General features: G+C 39.3%; 2 protein-coding genes across 3 annotated transcripts; one reads left to right on the top strand and one right to left on the bottom strand.

The window, feature by feature from the left end:
* Nucleotides 1-1,833: 1,833 nt before the first annotated feature.
* On the top strand, nt 1,834-10,211 carry LOC139966582 (dynein axonemal assembly factor 4-like). 2 transcript variants are annotated; one of them, XM_071969767.1, is made up of 3 exons: nt 1,834-1,987; nt 5,441-5,553; nt 7,737-10,211. In XM_071969767.1, the coding sequence occupies exon 3, from the start codon at nt 7,965-7,967 to the stop codon at nt 9,066-9,068; it is 1,104 nt and encodes a 367-aa protein (XP_071825868.1). In that variant the 5' UTR covers nt 1,834-1,987; nt 5,441-5,553; nt 7,737-7,964; the 3' UTR covers nt 9,069-10,211. The 2 variants fall into 2 exon arrangements, with proteins under 2 accessions (XP_071825868.1, XP_071825869.1); XM_071969768.1 differs by lacking the exon at nt 1,834-1,987 and adding an exon at nt 2,374-2,774.
* A 2,100-nt stretch (nt 10,212-12,311) lies between these two features.
* Nucleotides 12,312-22,635, bottom strand: LOC139966581 (acetylcholinesterase-like). Its single transcript, XM_071969766.1, has 11 exons — nt 22,275-22,635; nt 21,271-21,459; nt 20,473-20,632; nt 19,884-19,961; nt 18,933-19,051; nt 17,702-17,854; nt 17,049-17,252; nt 16,037-16,278; nt 15,201-15,386; nt 14,357-14,538; nt 12,312-12,940 (listed from the first exon to the last, which is right to left on the bottom strand). Exons 1-11 carry the CDS (start codon nt 22,443-22,445, stop codon nt 12,822-12,824), a joined length of 1,803 nt encoding a protein of 600 aa, XP_071825867.1. The 5' UTR covers nt 22,446-22,635; the 3' UTR covers nt 12,312-12,821.
* Between the last annotated feature and the right edge of the window lie 723 nt (nt 22,636-23,358).

Below are 23,358 nucleotides of genomic sequence, written 5' to 3'. Positions count from 1 at the left end.
GTTAACGGGGCTGACGAGTATTCAAGATCAAAAGAGCACTGACAAAATACCATGCAACAAAACACAAGTTTTAAACATTTTTTCGACACTGAAAGGGGGGGGGGCAGTTGCTCCCATTGCTCCCCCTGGCTTCGTCCCTGCACGAGTAGAGGGAAGTATGATGAAGAATGTTGGTCAGGGAATTTTCGAAAATTCAGACACAGTTAATTTATTGGTGTACAAATATTAAAACCTCTTATAACGGCTATACTATAAAACTTCGTTGAAGGAAATGAAAATATACCAGATATTTCCGAAACCGAACAATATACACATGGACAGTTTGGAGGTTGTTCATCCTGGAACGCAGTTTTCATGCTCACTGATATGATGTGATATCTGCTGTTTGCTTTACACATTCGAGTAATTGAAATGAGACTGAAATAAATAACTTTTATCTGTTTATTGTGCAATGCCCCACATTCTTTCATTTCGGTTCATTACACACTAAAGGCTTCGGTTCTCTATCTGCCTTCAGTTTAGGGAAGATCTTGGGATTTTCATACCTAGATATCGCTAGATATTGCTAGATATCCATACATTGGGCGTACGGTTGTGGGGCGCGCGTTTTCATGCAGATGGGAACAATCTCAAGAAGTGATGGGTGCGTCCGCCCCCACCCCCCTACATGATATTCACAGGAAATGTGCTCAATTCTCCATGTATAAATTAGTGAGAGAGGAAAAATGGAAACGTCAAAATGGATTTGTCGGTGTGAGGGGCAGGGTGAGGCGCAAGCCCCTTCCGAAATCCTCGATCCGTCACTGGCTACCCTGTGTATATAACAGGGATCAGCGCTGTAATTATGTCACTGTTTCTCTTTCTCTTCCCGGTGTCGTGGCGTTTTTCTTCTACTCCCTCCATTTCTCCTTTTTCTCTCTTTCTTCTTTTTCTTTTCCCTTCCTTCCTCCTGTTGGATGAAGTTTTAGCCACCACCAAATATGATTTGGATAAATAATCTCACGCATTATTTTCTATTTATAGCCCAAAAACTATGCCACCAAATATTGGGGAAAATTAGATACTATATCCCCCACCTAAAATATTGGGGGACATGTCCCCCCCCCCAGTGGCGGAGCGTCCATACAGTCAGAGGGGCGGATGCCCCCCCCCCCCCGACGGACTCAAATGCACTGCTGGCGCCCTTTTCAGCTTTTTACCACTTTTTACTTATTCGCGATTATTGACTTTTTTATTGCGCTCTCAAATACCTATTGACATTTGTCACATTTTGTTGATGTAATTTTTTGACAAAATGGCGATGACACCTATTTATTCTTCGTTTATCTGCAAATTAGCAAGGCCCGGAAAGGGTCATTTCCGGCGATCCAGGGAGTAAATAATTTATGTACGCTCCGCGCCAACCTGTGGTGGCGCTCCGCTTAGATAGTGTCGAAAGCGACCCTACAGACCATTCTGGCCCCCCTGATTAATACACCTAGCTCCGCCACTGTCCCCCCCCCCCCATGATCGCCGCCCATGCTAAAGGCCCTCTAAACCGATCCTTGTGGTGGTATTCCTCTATCAGGTTTATCTCGTACACATATATGTATCGGAATATGGAAGAGGAATACTTCCATAATTGCCCCCAACACTTAGTCTTTCGTCCAATGATTGCTTGCGGTCCCTTTCTTTCTCTTCTCCCACAGTCACTGCATATAGCTATAGATCACGATTGCCCTGCTGTACCCGCCAAATTGCTGTCTGCTGTCAGATATTTCTTTTGCGCGTTTATGTTCCGCTCCGCAAAGGATGATTGCGTAATCGCGCAACCGGTTTTGACTGGTTTCAAAGATTGCGTCAGATAATCTTTGCATTTGCACATGCGCGTTAGTGCCACCGACCCAATCTTGCGAAGTACTCAGCATGAACACCCAACTTCCGGCGAGATTTGCGGATAGAACGAACATAATATTTCACAAACAGAGATAACGACTCTGTTAATAAGGTTAGTAAGATATTTTCTGTTTTAAAAATTCAGTCACATCAAACGTCGATAAATATTTATGGGTTCTTTTAAACGTTGCATCCTACTGTAACTAAGCCTAAGCGGTCCTTAAGCTTGTTAGTGTTAGGGCTAACGTTAGGCATAGTGTGTAACGCGGGCTCTCGAGGCATGTCATGCATAGCAACACGTGAGCTGGTCACCATCTTCACAGGGTATTATGTAACCTGGCCATTACCATTGGTCAGTCTCTCCTTCCAAGGACAAAGCAAAGGGAAACATGCATATGAACGTGCGCTTGTTTTGATTTGCCCTGTTGTCAACTCGGCCTAGGCCTATCCAAACATCTCAACATGTTGAACTCAGATTGACCCTGGTTGCCAAAATGGACAGTTGTTAAGAATAAGAAGGCTAGGCAGTAATACTAGTTAGATTTGGTTTGCCCTGTTGTCAACTTGTTAACCCAGATGTACATTTGGAGGTCAGTTATCAGGGAGTGTGTTTACAACTAACCAAGCATCTCTATCTGCTGAACTCAGATTGACCCTGGTTGTCAGAGTGGACAGTTGTTAAAGAAGGCTAAGCAGTTGGCCTAGTAATACTAGCCTACTAACAATCATTGGTGAAAAGTACCAGAGTTTGCAAGAAAGACACTGTAAACTCATTCAGCAAAGATTTGTAAAGTAAACTGCTGTGCAAATCAAGAGTCACATATCTAATTCCAATTGCCTAAGGATTGCAAGTAACATCAGTGAGTTTGATCTTGAGGATACAGCATGTCGTATACAGGGTAGGTGCATCTAACTTAGTCACCAAGAGAACTCACATTTCTAACAGATCCCACTAAGGGCCTGTGGTAAGAAGATAAATTTTACGAATGTTCAGATAAGCCTAGGTTGCCTAGCTCCATTCTGTCATTGGATATAGCCTAGGTATACTGCTAAAACACCAATGCTGATAATTGTTGGCCAATCACTTGGTGTAAACAAAACACTTTTAGTCAAAAGAAGGCCCAGTCCTACACCAGATCCTGAATGCATTATATAAGAGTGTTGCATGGTCCTTTCTACTTACAATGGCAAAAATATTATCTAATTGACTAACATGTTGACCACATTTCCATCTGTATTTATTTATTGGGATGAAGATGTGATGAAGTTACTGGGCAGTTTTAGTGGGAATTCTCATGTGTACATGACCCTTGCTTCTATTTCAAGTATGACATAACCATAAGAAATACCTTTTTACATTTGGACAAATAAAGGTTGATCCAAAATGGCTTAACTTTAAGATATTTTGTACAAGACATGGTTTTGACGTAACTTAAAATTGGCTTCTTTGTGACTATGGTAAACATCTGGTTTTATTTTCACAAATTCACAGTGCAGTACAACAAAAATACCATACTGTGTTACATTTGATAATGATGAGAGTCAGAGAGTGTATATTTTTGAAATTTTCATAGAAAAGATGATGACCTTTTCTACATAGTACATGAGTTATTATTACCTTTCTCCTAGCTTTCAGAGTAGATTTGGTCTAAAGTAGAGTTATTTTCAGTTGCTGAAATACGTTATGTCATACCGATTATTCACAAACATATGGAAGGTGAAAATATCATTATTCAAAAACATGGAAGGTGAAAATATCAACTGATGTATTAGGTTTGTTCTTTTACTACAAAACTTAAAATAAAGACACCCTCTATACGTCTTTCACAATGTAATTTCATCAAATTAGGCTGCCAAGGTCGCAGATATTGCTTCCCTCGTGGTTAGTGACTTCATATTTATTGGTACAGTAAGCAAGGTAACAATACCAATTTTGCAAATTAATGAATGTGCTGGATATATAAGGCCTGTGTTGACTAGCTGAGTATAGGTTATGTTTAGGCATCAAATGCTCCGTAGTGCAGTATTTGATGCACTAATATGTTTCTTTTTCTCCTTTTTGCCCATCACCTCCCTTTTTACCGTTGCACCTCTTATCTCCATTTTCTTTTAACCTTTTGATGTTTGCTGCGATGCCCTAAAAAATCATTTTACTTTGGCAGAAATGATGATATGCCTCTAATCCATAGCCGTCGCATTAAGCCTAACACTAGGCTGTTACATTGTAAACAGGTCTTGAAATACGGTCTAAAATTTTGCTCAAATCAATTATGCACAAGTAAATGCAAATATTTCATGTGAAAAAACAATATTGGACTGTTTCTAGTTGGTATGATTTTTTACATCAATCTGGTAACATTCTACAGTAATTATAACCAAGTTATGATGGTACCATTTGCTGTTCAGTTTGATTGGCTTAAGCTTACATTTTCTAATTGAACTTGAATGGAGTTAAATAGGTTACGAAAAAGGATGTTTAACTTCAAGTTCGTAACATTTCTATTTGTTCATAAACGGAATAATAGTGAAAATAAGTACAAAATAATGTCGGAATGTAAGAAATATTTCATTAAATTTTACACTTTGGTAAAGATTGAAGATGGATGGTTTGTCTGAGATACTTTTTGAGATGCATATTTTGAGTAACTATTCTAAGCCCATTTCAAGCCATTAACAGGTGATATACACGTTGAGGTGGTTAGGCCATTCGCTTAGCCACAGTGCTTACTAGGATGTCATATTTTTGTACTTTGGAAATTTTAAAAAAAAATCCTTTTTTTCTTTTTCGCATCACTCCAGAGGTGATTGGTACATACAAAAGGATTCCTAAGAGCCTTCTATTACAATAGCGCAAAAGGAAACAGAGGAAAATTACTACAATAATTGTTTCTATCACATACTCTATTGTCGATTTCGTATTAACAGGATATTTTCTCTTTTTCAAATAATCGGAATCCGCCCGATTATGGGAAAAATAATTGGTAATCGGTATATTCTGTTAAAGCATAATCGTTTGAACACTAGTTCAATTAAACATTGCATTACACCTTCCTTGTGATCATGTTCACCAATTACATGGAATTTTTGAATTCTGTGAGTCAAAACTAAAAAGTTGACCTTAGAAAACAAATTGTCTTCATTACTTGGTGGCCCAACCGGCATATGTGTAGACAACACCATGAAATCTTTGGTCAACTGAGAAATAGAGGAGTGTGTATTTTTCATAATTTCAGTTGAACAGGTATTTTAAGAAATCTCAGGAAGACTTTCTTGTTCCTCCCCCCCCCCCCCCACCTCCCTCATATCCATCACATTTCCCAGAAGTATATATATATTCTCTTCAGTTACTTGTACTAGTAAGTTTCCTTGGCACACCATGCTGCCTTCTCTCAGGCTGTTTCTCATAAATTTGGATGAGATTCATTTGGTTACATACACTTACTATGCAATGTAAATTTACAAAATGCTGTTGACATGGACCTGTAGCAAATAAAGTCTGTAGACATTCAAAAACAAAGAAAAGTACAGGCATCTTATGTGGCTATCTCTTAAATTTTCTTTTCAGGTTTACCATCTGAGCACTCACCTTTATTTTATTGACTCGGAAGGGCAGAAACCAATGCAACAATGATCTTAGCACGCCTCAACCGCAGGCTGTCACTGAGTCGACTCTCACAGGTACAGTACTGTTATTCCAGGGTTTCTTGTTTACATATATATGTACGCTGTTTGCCTTTGATTTTCAGTGCTCAATGTAACATGCGAAAGATAACACAGTATATATGCCTATTCTAGACTCAACCAGGCTTTTCCAATTGCTAAGATGGTTGTTTATGCACTTTGGTCACTAGGTCAGTTTTGTTTCTCTTTCAAGGGGTGGAGGGGGGGGGGGGGGAGAACAGTGCATTGTTTTATATTCAGCCACAAGTTAATAACTGTTCTACTATTTAAAATGGAGACTCACTCTTAATCTGTCCAAGATAAATTAGCCACACCCTTACATCAGTGTAGAACTGTCTGACTTTTAGCTCTAAAAGATGGAGGACAGCAATATTTTCCTCCATGTATCACTGTTCCAAAGCAAAGGAGAAGGGGGAGTGCAGTATTATGTCATCTCTCAAGATTAACAAAACCTCACCATTCAACAAATTCCTTAACTCACCACTCAATAATAAGATCTCTTCTGATCTTAGGTATTAGTTCTGAATATAATTATTTGCTAATCTGTAGTCCTTCCATAATTGTATTCTTCAGAACTTCATGTCACAGTATGTCGCTGTATCAATCAGTTCTGTTGTACACTGTATGTACAGTACATGTAGATCCCATTGTACAGTCACAATCAAAAGCCAGTGATAAGTGAGCTCTACCTTGTGTGAGATCATTAGCCAATTCTGTCCTGACTTTGATCAGTGGTATGATTGACCTGCATCTTGGCTTTGTTTGCCCCTTACTATCCTGCTGATTTTATCTTGAAGCATTTGGAACGTGTGGATCGAAACCATTGTACCCTATTTTATCCCACTTTGGGTAAATATGTTGCTCAGTGCACATTGTAACAAACAAACAAACAGGTTTAGTCTGCTGATTTGCCATGATGGTGTCACTCACTTTAATTGAAGTTGCCAAAATATTTTTAGTACAATTTCACAAAACCCAGTACTGTCTGCAGCAAATCATTTGCAGTGTTTAATCAAATAGCAAAGAAGCAATGCCATGGAACAAAACCTGCTATCTTTAGGCTTATGTGTATATTGCCTATTGATTGAGCAAAGTTTCGGAACAGGTTGGATACAACAGCACTTATCATTCACTTGGCAAAAGTGAAATACCCAGTATATGACCTTAAGAGGAATTCAGTTTTTTAAGTGCCACATTTGAGTTGTGCTCTAGAGTTGTTGTTATTGCTCTGACTAAGCCATGTAGTATTCAAGCATTATTGGATACCCCGTGATATAAGAAAGAGATCTTTGTGGTTACAACTCATTTCGGCTGATCCTGATGATCGACTTACAAACAACTGTATGTCATACAGAAAGGATGTCTCCCAAATTTAATGTAACATGATTTTGATTGGCAAACATTTGAAGTGTTTGCCAATTATGGATGGTCCTTGTGGGGACTGGGGTTGTGATGTTATAAAGAGACTTTACATTTTCTGTTCTATTGAAAGGATACGCAAACTTTTTTTTTGACTGATGAAAGGGGAACGTTATTAAAGCATCTGCATGCAGTTCCTAATTAGCCTGATCTAGATATATGGAATTGTCACAGTGTGTGTACCATTAAAGTGAACTTGAAGCAAACAGCTGTGATGTCATAGTTGCACACTGATAGCTGATAGTGTTTTCCTTTTTTACACTTTTTTGGTTAGACATTGGATTGGGTTCCAAATTTACCAAAGGGGAGGTGAAGGTAATAGATTCAAATGACTATGTATCCATATTGGAAGTATACCAATGTTTAAGTAGAAAATTGAATGTAAATTTTCAATGCATGAAAGTTGTCAACTGTGTGCTTCTATTATTACACTTGTTTGCTTTAGGTCCACTGTTGGTACAAAACCTGTCTACTTCAAATGCAGTAACATTGAAAATAGTACATAGTAATTGCTTTTAAATTTTTACCAGGATGCTTAGAGTGTTTTTCCTCTTCCAGCAGTCAAAAAAGTAAATTTCCCTTTCACCTGGACTATCCTATTAACATCTACTATGGTATCACAGGAATTGTGGCCAGTTCAACTCAGAATGGTAGCTTAAGTGCAGTGACTCACTGTTGCGAAAACAGTCATTCGGTGTATCAATAATGGCTTTCAGTTATAATATTAACGGAACGTATTTGTCTTCTTTTCTAACCTACAGACACATATTCATGGACATGATGTTCACTTTCCCAAGTCTGCGTTGGCTCTCATATTTCTAGGGGTCTCCCTGTCACTCTTCAGTTCTCATAGGCTAAGGACATCTCACTCCTTGCTACAGGACACTAAAGAAGAGTAGACAGACAGGCTCCGCCAGACAGACGAGGGAGGGAGAGGTTGCGGTGCTATTTCCTAATCCTCATCGAAGGTAGAGAAGATAAAAACAAAGATGCCTATTGCTGTGAAAGACTTCACTTGGTCTGAGACCAACACTGAAGTGTGCATTACTGTACCGTTGAAAGGAGTCAAAACCGCCAAAGTGGATATTTTTTCCACAGACGAGTATTTAAAAGTCAGTTTCCCCCCGTTTCTTTTTGAGGTTGCTCTGTGTCATCCAGTACATGATGAGCAAAATACAGCCAAAGTCGGAGATGGCACAGTCACTTTCCTTTTAGTGAAGAAAGAGGCAGGACTCTGGGGAAATCTCTCGTGCTCTGACACCGTCAACAAGGAATCAATGAAAAATAAGCGAGAAGATGCCGTGGCAGAATCTCAAAGGAAGAACAAAGAGCTGGAAAACAAGAGAGCCAAGGAGAAACAAGAACAGAACAAAGCAGCAGTCAAAGAGCAGATGAAACTGGAAGAACAGAATCGAAGTAGAATCCAGGAGGAGAAAGACGCAGAGAGGAAACAGGCCACCGAGGAAATAGAAGATTGGAAACAGAAGCAGGCGTCCAAGATATCTCTAGAATCGGATCACAAGCCTAGTGAGCCTGCACCAAGACAACGAGGCATGATTGATGTGACCTTCACCCCTCGGGTATTTCCAACTCCAGTGAGAGAATCCAAAATCCCCGAAGAGGAAGCTTGGTTGAAGAAGCAGGCCGAGGCTAGGAAGATTGAAGATATCGAAGACTCTGACCTGCGGCCCGAAGAGAAGGACCCTGTGTGGTTGAAGAATAAAGCCGATAATTTTTTCAAATCGGGGAACCATCTGTCTGCTGTCAATGCCTATAACTTGGCCATCAGGCTCAATCCTCTCGTACCGGCCCTGCATTCAAACAGGTCTGCATGCCATCTGAAGCTGGGCAACTACATGAAGTGTATAGAAGACAGCTCGAGAGCTCTTGAGCTGCTTACGCCACCCGTACAAGCCAACGCGCAGTCACGGCTTAAGGCTCACGTGAGGAGAGGGACAGCATTCTGTCACATGGAGCTGTACGTGGAAGGTCTGCAAGACTACGAAGCTGCCCTGAAAATAGATCCAAAGAACAACGATTTGTTGGAAGATTCTGAAAGGATTCGTAAGGTCATTCAAGGAGATGGGATATAGCTTAAAAATTGTTTTGAAGGATTGATGTCAGTATTTGGTGAGTTTGCATTGATCTCTGTGACATGATAAAATTGTATTAAAAATAAACAGTTTGGATATAACCACAGTGCTATATAGCCCTTGTAATAAGTTTAAGAGAAAGATCTGTTAAGCAACACAACAGTATTAAATATAGAAGATTTTACTTGTAATGATAATGGAACAATTAACAGCTCCTTCTGGGCTCAAAATAAAGCCATGAATAGGCATACCAGCAGGAACATTGATAGTTATATGTGTACAATAACTTAGACTGACTGTATATTTTTATTAAGGCTATTATGACAGTGCCATATTTATCATCTGGTCATTCACAATGGTTATGTTGGGGGATGTGGGAATGGGAGAGAGTTGCAGAGTGGTTTAAGGTGAAATTTACAATTATTTGCCCACAGTGCAGTGGATAATGATCAAGTTTTACTGTTCCATGCATATACAGTAGTTGCCAGTTTTGTATCATTCTGTAATTTTGTCTACGTATAATATAGTTGGAACGTTTGGGTGCACGGATGCCTACTGTAGATGGGTCTATTACTGCCACATTCTTTCACACAGTTAGCAGTGTGATGTCCATAGGAGAATGAAGCAATTCCTGTCAAATTTTCACAGAATGGGCAAACCCTGTCCTTGAGTAATGTGGACGTTGTGAACATATCTGATGGAGTTGAAGTTGTCTTGTGTAAATGAATTGTTTGTCCTGGCAACTTGTATAATGTTTTGTTATTGGAGAAGATATTCGTGTTTTATTTGTGATATTTATGGTTCATTTTAAAAGATTTGTCATAATGGCAGTGGTTTTCAATCACTTCCTGATGGGTATCATCATACTGTATGACATGGAAGGAAGCACATTGGTCCAACTCTTCGCCTTAGCAGTCGCTTGTTCCATATTTGAAGAATTGAATCAATGTGCTTCACTTCACAGTCGTCATACCATATATACATAAATTGTAAAATTGAGACTTTGTTGTTCCTTTCATTTATATCTGTACCCAAAGGAAGGAAGTTTGTCAAATTTTAATTAGTGACTGTGTGTGATAAGAATGCATTCTTTTCATATTGTGTAATTAAACATATTAAATAAAATTCAGATTTGTTATTAAGTTCTCACTTGTTCTGTGCCATTTTCTCATTGTCTTGACTTGTGTGAGTTGATTTTTATGTTTCTACCTGCTTTCATTGTGCTCACCATACAGTGCTACAGTATTAGAGATACAAACGACTGCATTGGGAGATATAAATGGGAGGGGTCCAGTGGTGTGTAAGGGGGGGGGGGTTGTACCCCTGTTTACCCTTTGTCAGTTAAGTGTCACTGGTTTCATTCTTTCACCAGGCTGCACAGGGTTTTCTACGGGGTGGTGCTTTTACGAAAATGTGAACCTCTTTAATTAAACACCATCCTTAGGGAGGGAAGTATGTTTTGTAGAATTTATTTCTAATTTATGTAACTTTTTGTATAATTATGATTTATGAGTGCTTGTAGATGCAAATTAGTGCTATATTCCACAACCATACCATTTTTAGCTCATACCAGCATGCTGGTGTGAGCTATTGTTGCAGTGCGGCGTCTATCACTCTATCCGTCAACAATTGGTAAAACCGCTCCCACTCACACAGTGTTTGATGGAATTTCATGAAACTTGGACACAAGGACCATTGGGTATAGGGCCATCAGATATGGTCCGAAATTTGGGGTCAATGGTCACCTGTGGGCCGTAATGGGCCATTTTGTGGAAGTACGCAAAATGCTTCTTCTCCTACAGATTCCATGGTACAATGTTGAGGGTTTGTCACGATAGTACTATGGAAGTTTTACCTTCAGGTTGTTCATGAATTTGAGATCAAAGATCAACTAGGGGTCTTTTGTGGCCCGGGCCGCGGCCCTATATTTTCAAATTGCTTCCTGTTCGTACAGTGTATGGCCAGTTGTAATGAAACTTGGTCACAACGTTCCTCGGGATGAGGGTTATGAGGGGTGTTCGGAAAATTTAGGTCAAATGTCATTTAGGGGGTCATCAGGGGTCATTCTTTGTAATATTTTCAAATATCTCAATCTCCTCAAGATTTTGATGGATCATATTCAAAGTTGAACTGATGATTGTTGGATTGTGTATAAACAAGATGATGCCTAATAATTTTTTGGTCAAAAGTTAATTACAATTAATCCCCATTGTTTAAAAAAATCTGAGCCTTCACCTTTTGCCAAAGCTCCTTTAATTTGTCTCCCAGTCTCTGCAGTGTTTGTTTACATTTGTGGTTAAGCTCTGCAGAGGCTGTTAGTGCATGGAGGTTAAAACAGTTTTTACCTCCATGGTTAGTGGAATTAAAGCAGGACTGGGAGTTGTTATTAACTGTTGAACTGTATGCATGAGAGCCCTATAGCCAATCAGCACTTGCCGATTCTTAGAAGTCTTTGAGCCTGAGGTATGTAGGCAGCCAGCCAAAATTTTGGCAAGGAGTGCTTCAGGTCTGCTCAGGTAGAGGGGAGAAGGTTTAATAGGGTAGGTCAGTGGTATTGTTTGAGAGAGTGGGTAAAACAGGATTTAAAGGGGGAAAATAGGAATTATAGCCAGTGGTGTGGCCAGTATTCTGCTAACGGAGGGGGGGGGGGGGTTATCCCTCATGGGCCCAAAATTGGTGGAATCTGAAAAATGGCCTGAAATTTGGTGGGCCATAAAGTTTTGTGGGCCCTACATTTTTAAGCTCGAAAAGGTATGAGCTTCTGCACCATTGGTGCTCTAGTTTGTGACATGATGTATTGTTTAACATCCCTCACAGCACAAAAGACCATTCTCTGTATCGCTTATTTTAACAAGAGATAATATTTGAAGTTTTCATCGTTTGGTTTAGTTTAGTTTAAGAGACCCAAGGATCAGGAAGCCTTACAGTATCTTATTTGAGACAGTATCCGTGTTAGATCGTGGATGAATACTGGCTTATTTCAGTCCTTCTCTTTTCGATAAGTGTTCAGAGGATAACGAGGCAGGGGTGTGAATTGCTCCCATTCCTGCACCCGGGACCGCCATTAAACGTCCCCATCCGACAGACAAGTGTGTATACCCAGCATCTGACCACTTTCTCAAATACTGAGGTAGGCAAAGGCATCGAACAAAGTTGTTTCGAAAGCAAGTGAAGAACAGAAAAAAAACTTCCCAAGTTCAAGGCATGACGATACCTTTAAGGAATAGAAAAGAATCGACTACAGAAAATATGAAATATCGTACTTTAATTTTGTATCAACCATTGTTAACCTCCATAGACTAAAATAGTGCAAAATCGTAATATAAAAAATTGCCGATATGTTCAGTCATTTCATTACACAGGTAACCTACACTACTTTAGAACTCTTTGACATTGTAGTCACCACTGGTATGATCCAACAGAACCGTTTCGATGAAATAAGTTCAAATACTTCTTTGCAGAAGTGTCGGATTATCACCCACTGGAGTCCTAAAGGCGTCGTATTCATACCCCTCCCTATTATTAAGATTTGCAGGCACAAACCCGAAAATACAAAGTTGGTTGGGAAGTGTTCACCTTGCAATGGTGTCCCTATAGGTAGGATGTGCCTGTTGACTTTCGCGTCATAGATGCTCTGATAGAAAAAACTAGTTAGGCCTAAAGAAATATTAATTGAGGTGTGATTTCATAACTTAATATAATCACATAAAATAGCCAAACTGATCATTTGAATAACTTGAATAATTTCGTTGGTTATTGACTGCAGACAGGATCCTCCTGATATTCCTTGAACGTCATTCTCCACTCTTCTAACTCTTTCTGCCAGCCGCTGAACTCTTCTCGCCACTCGAGTTCGGTTTGATCCATCGAAGCTAAACATATAAACGCAATAGAAAAAAAAAACACGTCTCAATATTACTGACAGGCCAAATATGCAAGGCACAATAACAACAATATTTTTTGTTTTCATCTAAAGAGTGATCTATGACATGGGTTTGGAGATTGGGCACGGGGCGAAGGTATCAAATCCTTAAAATGCATGTTGGTGCTAATGATGTTGAACATGTAGCCTCCGGCATCACCATTCCCGCGCAGTGTGCAACCATTTAGTGTGGTGTCCAGGGTCCAGCGCTAGGGGCCACATGGGATCATGGGACCAAGTCCTCGTAGAAGCTTAGGTCATTTTTAAGTATTTTCTGTCTCTCCGGAACGCAAATGCGAAAATACTTTTGATATAATGACATTCATGTTAAGGCTCTTTGAAAGTCATTACTGTAACTTCACCAAGGGGGAGGGGAGGGAGGGGTCATGTACTCCCCGTTCCCTGATGTAGGAACTATTTCGTGAGCACGCATGTATGTGTTGTATTGTTCGACCTGGTCACTTGATACAAACACAAGACCGCACCACATATACCAAGGAACGTAACAGAAGGAATTTGCTCTAAAGGTATCGCACCACAATTATAATAGATTAGTGCACGTCTGCATTGGCGGATTTTTGTTGTTGCATTTTCTGAGTCATCACCATTCTTTTTGATGCTTGGATAATGAAGAGGATGAAATTAACTACTTATGGTATAAAAATCTAGAGGATTGAAGGTGATTTAAGGTGTTTTAGAAAAATCTCAGCTGGCTGATGGGAAGAGGGAATATAAACTTTGAGCTCTTCTAGCTCAAAATTTAAACGGTCATGGTGGCAAAAGTTGAATGTTTTATGAATTATGATAGCCCAAGCCATTAGCTATCATAATATGGTGGGTAGGACATATCAGTTGAAGCTTCTATCTATATGTTCTATCAGCCTTGGAAAGTGACAAGTTTAGTGTGTAAGTCCATGGGAGCAATTAATTGTTGTGCGATATCTAGAGGGTCTCGCTTTCAACAAACGAATTATGTGTCATCATATGTATCCTATACATACCGTCGTTTAGTTTTAGCCTATGTACGGTTTCGAATTTATATAGACTACACCCACATTTTCTGAACAATATATAGGTTAAATCAGTCAGATGTAAAACAATATTTCAGGTGTAAGTCACATGAACGAATTCAATGTGCGCATGTGCAAGGGACGTATTATTGTTCAAGACAATATCTGGTTTCGATAACATATAATGTGCGCTCACTATATGATTGTTTCTATAGCTCATACAGTGACCTAGTAGAAAGAGAGAAAAAAACGACAAACCATTATCTAACCCAGGTAAGAGAACAAAATAATATGGCATTTATTATCTTCATATATCCATTTCAAATAATTTTCAAATGGTTTGCCCTTTTTATTACCTATGTAACTTGTAAGATCCGGATTGAATGCATTCCAGAAGGCGCACTCATCAGCCTTGAGTCCACGATCAATTGACATATCAATAGCAAGTTCTTTATATTGTAACTCCGGGATGGTAAAGGCTGGCCATTCCCAATCACCTTGACCCGGTGAAGAATTGGAATCGGGTCGACTCGGGTCACTATGAGAAAGAATGAGAAGAACAAATAAATAAATAAAATATATAAATGAAAAGTAAATCAGAAAACTAATTAACCGCAGAAACGTCATTTAAATTGTCAACTGCCTGTAACACCATCGTGACCGGTAATTTAGAAATCTTCTCAGGTCAACGATTAGTGATAAAATTAAAACATTTCCTGATAATTTTTTGTTGTTGGCAGTTTGTAACTGCATGCATGTATTGCTGCTGATTACTGTTTTGAAGTCACCAGACTGCTATAAGCGTCTCGGTAAAGTTTTGTTCTCTTAGGTGCATGCATGCATGAACTGGAGAGAGAACTCTATCTCGAGGTGAAAGGGAGCGGTGGGGGGGGGGGGGGTGCAGAGGGCCTCTCAACGAGGAGATATGGAGCGATGTTCGGTAACACAGTTTATTCATGAGGTCTCATCATTGTTTCAAGCAGACACTTGAAGTTGATGTATAAGTAAGATGTAGGCATATGAAGTTTCATATTGATCCGTGTATGACAAAAAAAACACGGCCTGTGATGAACACTTCCCATCGATATCAAAGATATTTGTAGTTCCTCTTTATATCACGGTTTTAAGGTCATCAGTATACGTTGGCCGCTTATTGATGTCTTTTTCTTTTATTAAGAGGGACAGTATGTTTATTCTTACCCACTCTTGGCGAAATTTGTCCAGAATTGCATAAATTTGACAGAGAATTCACTTTCACCGTCTGTCATTGGTCCATGCCATTCTTGCATCTCAGGAATAAATGGATACCCAAACACATACTGAATTTCTTCAGCGTGTCCAGCTCCTAACCATCCGGGTCCGTACCCATTTATTGCAAAAACTGACCTATGGATGTAATGATGCAAAACATAGAAAACATTAACAGAGTATACACACACACACACCAGCAAAGGCTGCAATTTGAAAGGTACCACACACGGAGATCGAATAAGCGATATTGACTGGAAAGGAAATTATATATGCACTAATTTTCATTACATTCGTAGGTGTTTCAGTTACCTATATTGCTGCAAAACAAATTAAATGAGCTAAGAATCAATTGTATAATTAAATAAACGAGAAATGTTGGCGGAAAATTCGGTTACCAAAATACAAAGGGGTATGTATAGGAGTAGGGAAGACTCATAGGTGTTGCAGAAGCAATGTGTCAAGAACAGAGGCGCAACAATCCTTTGAAAAGCGGGGGAGGGGGGGGGGGGCTAACATGATGTAGGCCAGTGAACAGGTCTTAGAGGAGGGGTGACCCCGCCGCTTTAAGAAACTTTGATAAAATGGAAGATTCTTAGCTGCAACATGATGTTACATTTTGAAACTTTCGAAATTATGTTGGCACTCTTTCGACTGTTCAGGTTTTACCGCCCATACATGCAGATATATGTACTTAACACTATAGGATCCCTTTTGCTATATATTCTGTATATATGTTTATTTTCCCAGTCAGTTTTCCGTTGTTCATTTTCTTATTATCTTCTTACGTTGTTGGTACTTGGGTGAAGAAATAGAGATAAACAGGATGTGACGTCATCATAGCCCGGTCTCTCGCTGTCTTCAGGCAAGGACAGCTGAAAGCCTCGTCTCCGTATATACGGCTCATTGTGTCGAAGTAGTCGTGGTTCGGGTCATCCCAATGAGCCCAGTCAACGTACTGCTGTTTTATCGAATCCTCTACGATCTCGTATCGCACTGGATTATAGCGCGTCTGGGTTTCAGTTACCAGCTGTCAAAACAATAACACAGACTGAGAAAGTTATGCAACCCAATATACTGATTTGTGTCCAAGTCTAGAACTACCATCCCTCCGATCCCCTTTCCTATTAAAGGGAGGCAGGGAGGGAGACGGGTGGAACTTGGGCTGAAAATAACCTAAAGGAACGATTCAGCATAATTGTAGACTACAGGTGTGCTACTTTGACACCCGTATAGAAATAGAAGCTTACAGAAGTTCGCAGTGGCGGAGCTAGGGTATTGTTCAGGGGGGCGAGAATGGTCTGTATAGGGGCGCTTTCGACACTATGTAAGCGGAGCGCCACCACAGGTTGGCGCGGAGCGTACAGAATTTTTTTGAGTAAAGATACTCCCTAGATCATAGGCTCTAAATTATAGAAACATGCGTAATGCAATGGAGACGGGAACTACAAAAAGCCGGCAGTGTGCCTGCCGGGGGGGGGGAGGGGGCGGAGGCAATTGCCGATTTCCAGTCCGTAATAAAAGGTTCACTAATAATAAGTTCGATGAATCGTTCGGAATGCACGAAACGGCTGATCTGAGGGAACCATAGAAATTGAACTTCAATTTCTATGGAGGGAACAATGCTAAGGTATTAAAAATCGTGCCAACATGGACTGTTTCATTGCTCAAAAAATATTATAAGATTAAAATTCATCCTTTAATGGTAACGAATACTGTCAAGTTCGGCAGCTAAACTTTACATGAACTATTAATCAGTATTGATTTCATTAACATATGTAAAATATCATGTACGTATACCATATTGAAACTAGACTGATTGATGACGGGAGGTTCCTCCGTAAAGGCGTATTCGATGAAAGAAATCCGCATTGAGAGTGTACCGTCATCTCTGTTAAACCCGACAATGACCGGACAATCCTTAAAATCTCCTCGCTGTATAATAGTGATGGGAGATTCATCAAGGAATGTGCCATCCACAGTTGGACCAAATCGTATCTGGGCCTGGAAGCAAACGACAACATATTGAAAAAGAGAATGCTCAGTGGTAAATACAGCGGTTTGGAAAAAAACATGCAGGCGGTTACTTGCACTTGAAAATGAATAAACATGATTAAACGTTAAACACAAGAAATACATGCATGTGACTAATTATCCAGTTGTACGAAGAAATGTGACAAAAGTGTGGAGGGATTGGGGAGGGGGTAGAGGTGGGTAGGATGAGAGGGATGCGGAGCAACAACATCATGATTGATCTATTGTCAGTTACAAATAGATAACGGAAGTAACGTAAATTTTGATTAATATGAATATACACTGTAGAATTAGGAAAACGAAGAAAAGTATTTAAAACGTACAATGTCAATAAGTTTTCCGGTACCTTTTTTTTTTTCGTTTAGGTTTCAGGCAGGCTATATTACTTATAATAAAGGTATATATATATATATACTTACAGCTCTGGCTATGTTTTCCAAGGTACGGGCGTCGATCTGTCGTAAACATTCAACTAACTCAGTTGTATCTGTGCTGCTGCAGTTAACCGATCGACCTAATCTGAAAGCTTCGTTATATTCATTAAATATCCACTTTGCCGATACTGAGCCACTCTGTAGAATATAAACAACAATAAGCAAACAAACAAACAAGAATGACAAGTTGTTAAAGGATGAACAAACTCCATTTCTGCCATGAGCCATGTATACATTTCTGCCATGTACAGCAGCTGCATGTAAAGTAATAAAATCAAAATATATAGAATATGCTCGCCATTTTTTTTTTGTCGAACATTATTGATCGAAACGTCTGTATCTCTTTGTCGGCGGGTGGGAATGGGGCAAGCTCTGGGTGCTTCAGAACAGCCCTCACAGGTTTGGAGCGACTGTCTATGTAAGAACATTTTATTACATTCTGACCTCCTGTTTGCATTTTTTATTTGCGTTAGATTGTAAATATATATGTTTCATTCTGACCTAGTCATTTTACTTTCCACATGCATGATATAATACTATTCCTATCCTTTTTGTCAGTTAGCAGCTCCAACCAATTTTGCTATCAATTTCTTCTTTTCTAATTTTTTTCTAATTCTATCAAATGCCTATATATTCCTATCGATGTCTATATCTACATCACAAAGCAACTCCCAAATTGTGAATTACATAACTGGGTTATAAAAATGCAGGAAGATTTTGTGTCTAACGAGTATACAAACGGTATTTTGTCGCGGTTCATTTGTAGCCATTTTATTTAAGTTTTTTGGGCCTATTCTTACAAAATTACTGCTGCGCTTTGGGTGGAAGAAACTCCGGATTAAGTTTTCCTTGCTTTAACGATGCGGTATGCCATGGTATATACTACCACAGTTATACTAATCCGATGCTTTAACGATGTGGTATTCTACTACCACAGTCAAACTATAGTCCGATGTCCCTACGGACAGATTTTCCTGAAGAATTCCTCATGCAGGAGAATCAGTCCGCGTCTAGGAATATCAATCCGCACTGAGGATGATCTGAAATTCAACTGAACAACCTTAAAACTGAAAAAAGTTACTGTTGACAAATATAAGAGGGAATATTCATCTCCCTTTTGTTCCATATAATATGTCCATCGGAATTAAGATATATTGCACCCTCTGCCACCGCCCCCCCCCCTCCCACCCCCAAAAAAGAGATAATAATAAAGTACCTCTAGAATTGCTTGATCGAACAGATCCCGACTGTATTTTGAAATTAAGTGGAAGTCGACGCAAATGGCTCCGGCACTCCCTCCAAAAATGGTTATTTTGGAACTGTCGCCTCCGAAAGCTGCATTAATATTAAATTGATAGGAAATGTGGTTATTTTGCAAAGCCGACAAAAAAAAAGGGAAAGTGGAAACAATGGGGTTTGTGGTGGATGGGCATGAGGGGGGAAAATAAATTTCTCTTATTACTGTATCGAAAAATAATTGTTAAAAAATACATGTATTTATACCTCTGACGAAGATAGGCTAAGGTTACAGTATATGAAGTATCCCAAATTGTGTTCAAATATAACAATTGCTTTTCCGTGTGTATTTTCTGCTACTCTCTCATAGATAACATAATGGGATGTAACTCTTTTACGAAATTATACACAATTCATATTGGTCAGAGAAATATGCATGCTACCCTTGCTGCCGGGCATGGATATGAGAACCAACTTGCAGGTATAATATGAATATAGTCGGCTAAACGTCTCTTCGAAAAAGAAAAGCCAATGAAAACGTTAAATAGATAGGGAAAGTTCGTTAGGCAGAACGAACGTAAAAATGACTTCAGATTGTTAAAAGGGGGAAGAGGTCCATGTACATTGCTAAGGTGCTTATCCATGTTACTTTTTTTCACTACGCACACGCACAGTAATATACACAATAGCTCACAAAATACAAACAAGCAAACAGAGTAAAAAAGTGCATTATGGTGATCACCAACATTTGACTGGCGTTTTGTACAACATTTTTTTAAGCAATGGAGCTGAAAAATTAGGATAGAATGTGATCACAAGTTGTCGTCCGACATTAAAAGCGACTAATTATAAGTACATTTCGTAAGAAATTCGTAACAGCGACGATAAGAAACAAATAATTAAAAGGGGAAAAAAAGGACTAATTTATCACCCTCGATGTTATTTCGAACCCAGCGAAGAGCTTCGGCTTGGTCAAGTAATCCATAATTACCAGGAGAAGCAGCGTCCCCTGAACGAGTAAATTCAAGTATAAGAAAGGAATCTCAGATCAATGTTATTATTTATCTTATGTCAGTGGATCGCTTCGAAATGAAGGAGGGCCGGAAGAGTTGAGAGAGGTGGCGGGGGAGGGGGGGGGGGGAGGGTAGTTCGTTAAACCACATCTCTTCTCCAGTTGCAACTAAAGTAATATATGTAGATGGGATCTGGGTTCGAAAAGTGTAGGTATGTGAATGGTCGTGTATATGTCGAAGAATGTGAAAAGGTCATCAATAACTATCATTTACAAAGCGTTAGCTTTGTACAGACTAGTAGAGAGAAAAATAGGGGGGTGGGAAGTGGAGAGAGGGGGTGGTCGTCAAAAGGAGAAGTGGTAGTAGTATAGGCAGGAGTCGTTGGTTTATGTCTCTGTATAGTAGGAAGAGTAAAAAATAAATTAAAAAATATAAAACTCTGCGCTAGGTATATATATATATATATATATATATATATATATACAGATATAAAAAACCTGCTTGTACCTGTAGCCAAAAATCCGGTCACTCCTACTCTGTAATTAATGGTGACAAGAATGACGTCACCTACGGATGCCAATGGGATCCCTGAGTATTTGTCAGCCATAGACGATCCTGAAGTGAAGCCACCTCCGTGAATGAAAACCATGACTGGCACCTTTCCGGTCTGGAGAGAAAAATTAGACAAAGATATTAATGAACAATTTAAATTGTACAGAGAAACTAATTGAGTTAAGAGCAGGTTACCCACATGCGTGACTGTGATCAAGTTACCAATGGTAAACAAAGAACAGAAATAAGTTCTTTATTTTGGTTATATTTGTGTTCGTAACATGCCCGTTTTGATAACTAAGAATTATGTTAAAGTCTTATACCGGAATTAAGTTGTTGAAATCTCTGTTGTTGTTGTAAAAGGACAGCTTACATGAACAGTGTTTGCAGGAAAGAACTTATTACATTAATGTAACTTGGAGAAGAAAAAACATGGTACCATCATTGAATGAGAAACAAATTGGATATGGGAAGAGTAACAACATCGAGAGGCAGATCGGGATTCGGGGAACACATCTTGATTTTTTTTACTTTGAAGTATATTATTTGAAATGAGAATACACTAGTCTTAATCCCATATCCCTTTCATGTTTTCCCAGCACGCCGTATTGACCCTAAGATGTTGCCCTGATCCCCCCCCCCTCTCCACCCCAGGCCTGAGTATAAAGCCTCAAGATTAATAGCGAACTTTAATACCGAGGAATAATTGAGTCAGAATAAAATGAACACTTAATAAAAGGAAAACAGCAATACCGTTTGGTTTGGTGCGTAAATGTTTAGGAAAAGACAATCTTCGCTATATGTGTATAGGGCGTCAATTGCAGGGACGTTATCACACTGTTCACAAGATGCTCCAAAAGCAGTCGCATTGAACACCCCGGACCAGTTCTGCTTGGCTACGGGAGCGCGGTAACGGCCTGGTGGCTCGGCGTAAGGAATGCCCTGAAAACAAGCAATGAAAAAGTATACTCAGTATTTATAGTTATAAATATTCATCAAACAAAATGGTCGTCGGCTATGGCGACGTTCCTACATGACATCATTATTGCAGTATGGTATTGCATTAATAAGAACAAGCTGCACGGAGAAACTTAAATCGATCGTTGAAAATCCAGCCTGTTGGAATCAAAAATTGTGGAGTGTTAGCTCAGTGGTTAACGCCGGTGCCTTCCAATCATAAGGTCCCCGGTTCGAGTCACTCCAAGATTAATGTATGTCGTCTAGTTACAGAGTTGTTGACAATTGACAATTCATAATCATGGACGTTAAATATGAATCTAAGAGACTGACTTCGGTCAGCTTACGGCTTTGACAACCAATGAGGCTTCTTCGCGAGTTCCTGCTTGCAGGAGGATCTAATATACATACATACATACATACAATAGAACAAACAACAATGGAACCGTATATAGTAACAAAACTGTGACGTCAAGGGTGGTGGATATCTACCATTTCTAAGATTAAAAATCGATAAACAGAATGATTTTTGAAAATGACTCATTATAGCATTTATGGCAAATATTAAAATTATCAAAACTAGAATCCAGGATTTTCAGCGTAAGTATGGTTTACAGCGAGTCAATATAATCAATAGAAGAGAAGCCTTAGTATAGGCATATTTGTATATCATTTTGCTTATATTACATATATGTTACATACCCAACGAGAGGTCTCCTAACCCAGCCATAACGAAGCAGGCTTCCTCGTTCGGTTCTATTCTCTGAAGAAATCATTCAAGCAATTCGTTATCTACATACCTTAAACACATTTATCTTCGTGGATTTGTTGATGAATTTATTCTCAATGAAGTCAACGGACATTCCTTGTACCGTTCCTAGCTGTAAGTCAACGAAAACATCTTCCCCAGTAGCTGACCCTACAATGGCCGTTAAGACAGCCAACACTAAGCAGTGTGGTAGGGAAGACATGTTGAATCTGTGACAGGGTATAAAATGTATAACGTAATATTGTCTGGCGAGCCCGGAATGAATCTGTTACTTAGTCGACAGCAGTATACTACTAAAGTTTGCAGTTTGACTTATATGACAGTGATGTAATAGGCCAATAGTTAACACACTTTAATCCATAGGGCCTATTTGACTTTAAGTTAAAGGGAAGGGCATGCATAGCGTCAACATATATAGGCATAGTATACGGTAAATGGTCTGTACTCTTTGTTATTATTTTTGTTGTTGTTGTTCAAAAAAGTCACCTAAGATAGAATCTGAAACAAACCAAAGAAGATCCACCCTCAACCCAGTCCCCTTATATACACTAAGACTGAAACCAAGTGAGTATACCCTCGAACTGAGGGAATGTTTATATGCTATACAAGCACATGGCCCCGGCCGTGTACATGCAAGTCATGTCCAGTATTGATCGTTTCTTTCATAGACCGAATTGGTTCATGTATACGTTATCAGAAGATAACTCAATCTTTATACACGCGAATTATTGGAGAGCTGCAGATGACAACCTTAATTGTTGCATTGTAAGAGACAAGCTTGTGAATGTCTTGGCAGTGCCAAGTTCGGTACTATTTTGCACAACATATGTTCTCATTTGGGGTTGACAAGACACTCTGTCACTTAGCAAACATATATATAGCTAGTGATCTTTGAACTGTATACCCTATCCATGTCTTTAATCCTTGTATCATCTATTGACATATATAGACGGTAGCTTAACTTCAGTGTGTGCTTGCAAAGGAAGTAAGAATTGAACCGTATTCTGGATCGATATCCAATTTTGAAGACTTTTTTTTTTAGCAAGCGTTTTCCGCAGGACGAGATGCGTTGAACAAATTTTTATATCATCTCAGAACTTTATCATGTCCAACTC

Source organism: Apostichopus japonicus, chromosome 4 (genome assembly GCF_037975245.1).
Source record: "Apostichopus japonicus isolate 1M-3 chromosome 4, ASM3797524v1, whole genome shotgun sequence".
Classification (NCBI taxonomy): Eukaryota; Metazoa; Echinodermata; class Holothuroidea; order Aspidochirotida; family Stichopodidae; genus Apostichopus; species Apostichopus japonicus.
Note: the sequence above shows the minus strand (reverse complement) of the source record. Positions and strands in the feature narration are given on the sequence as shown.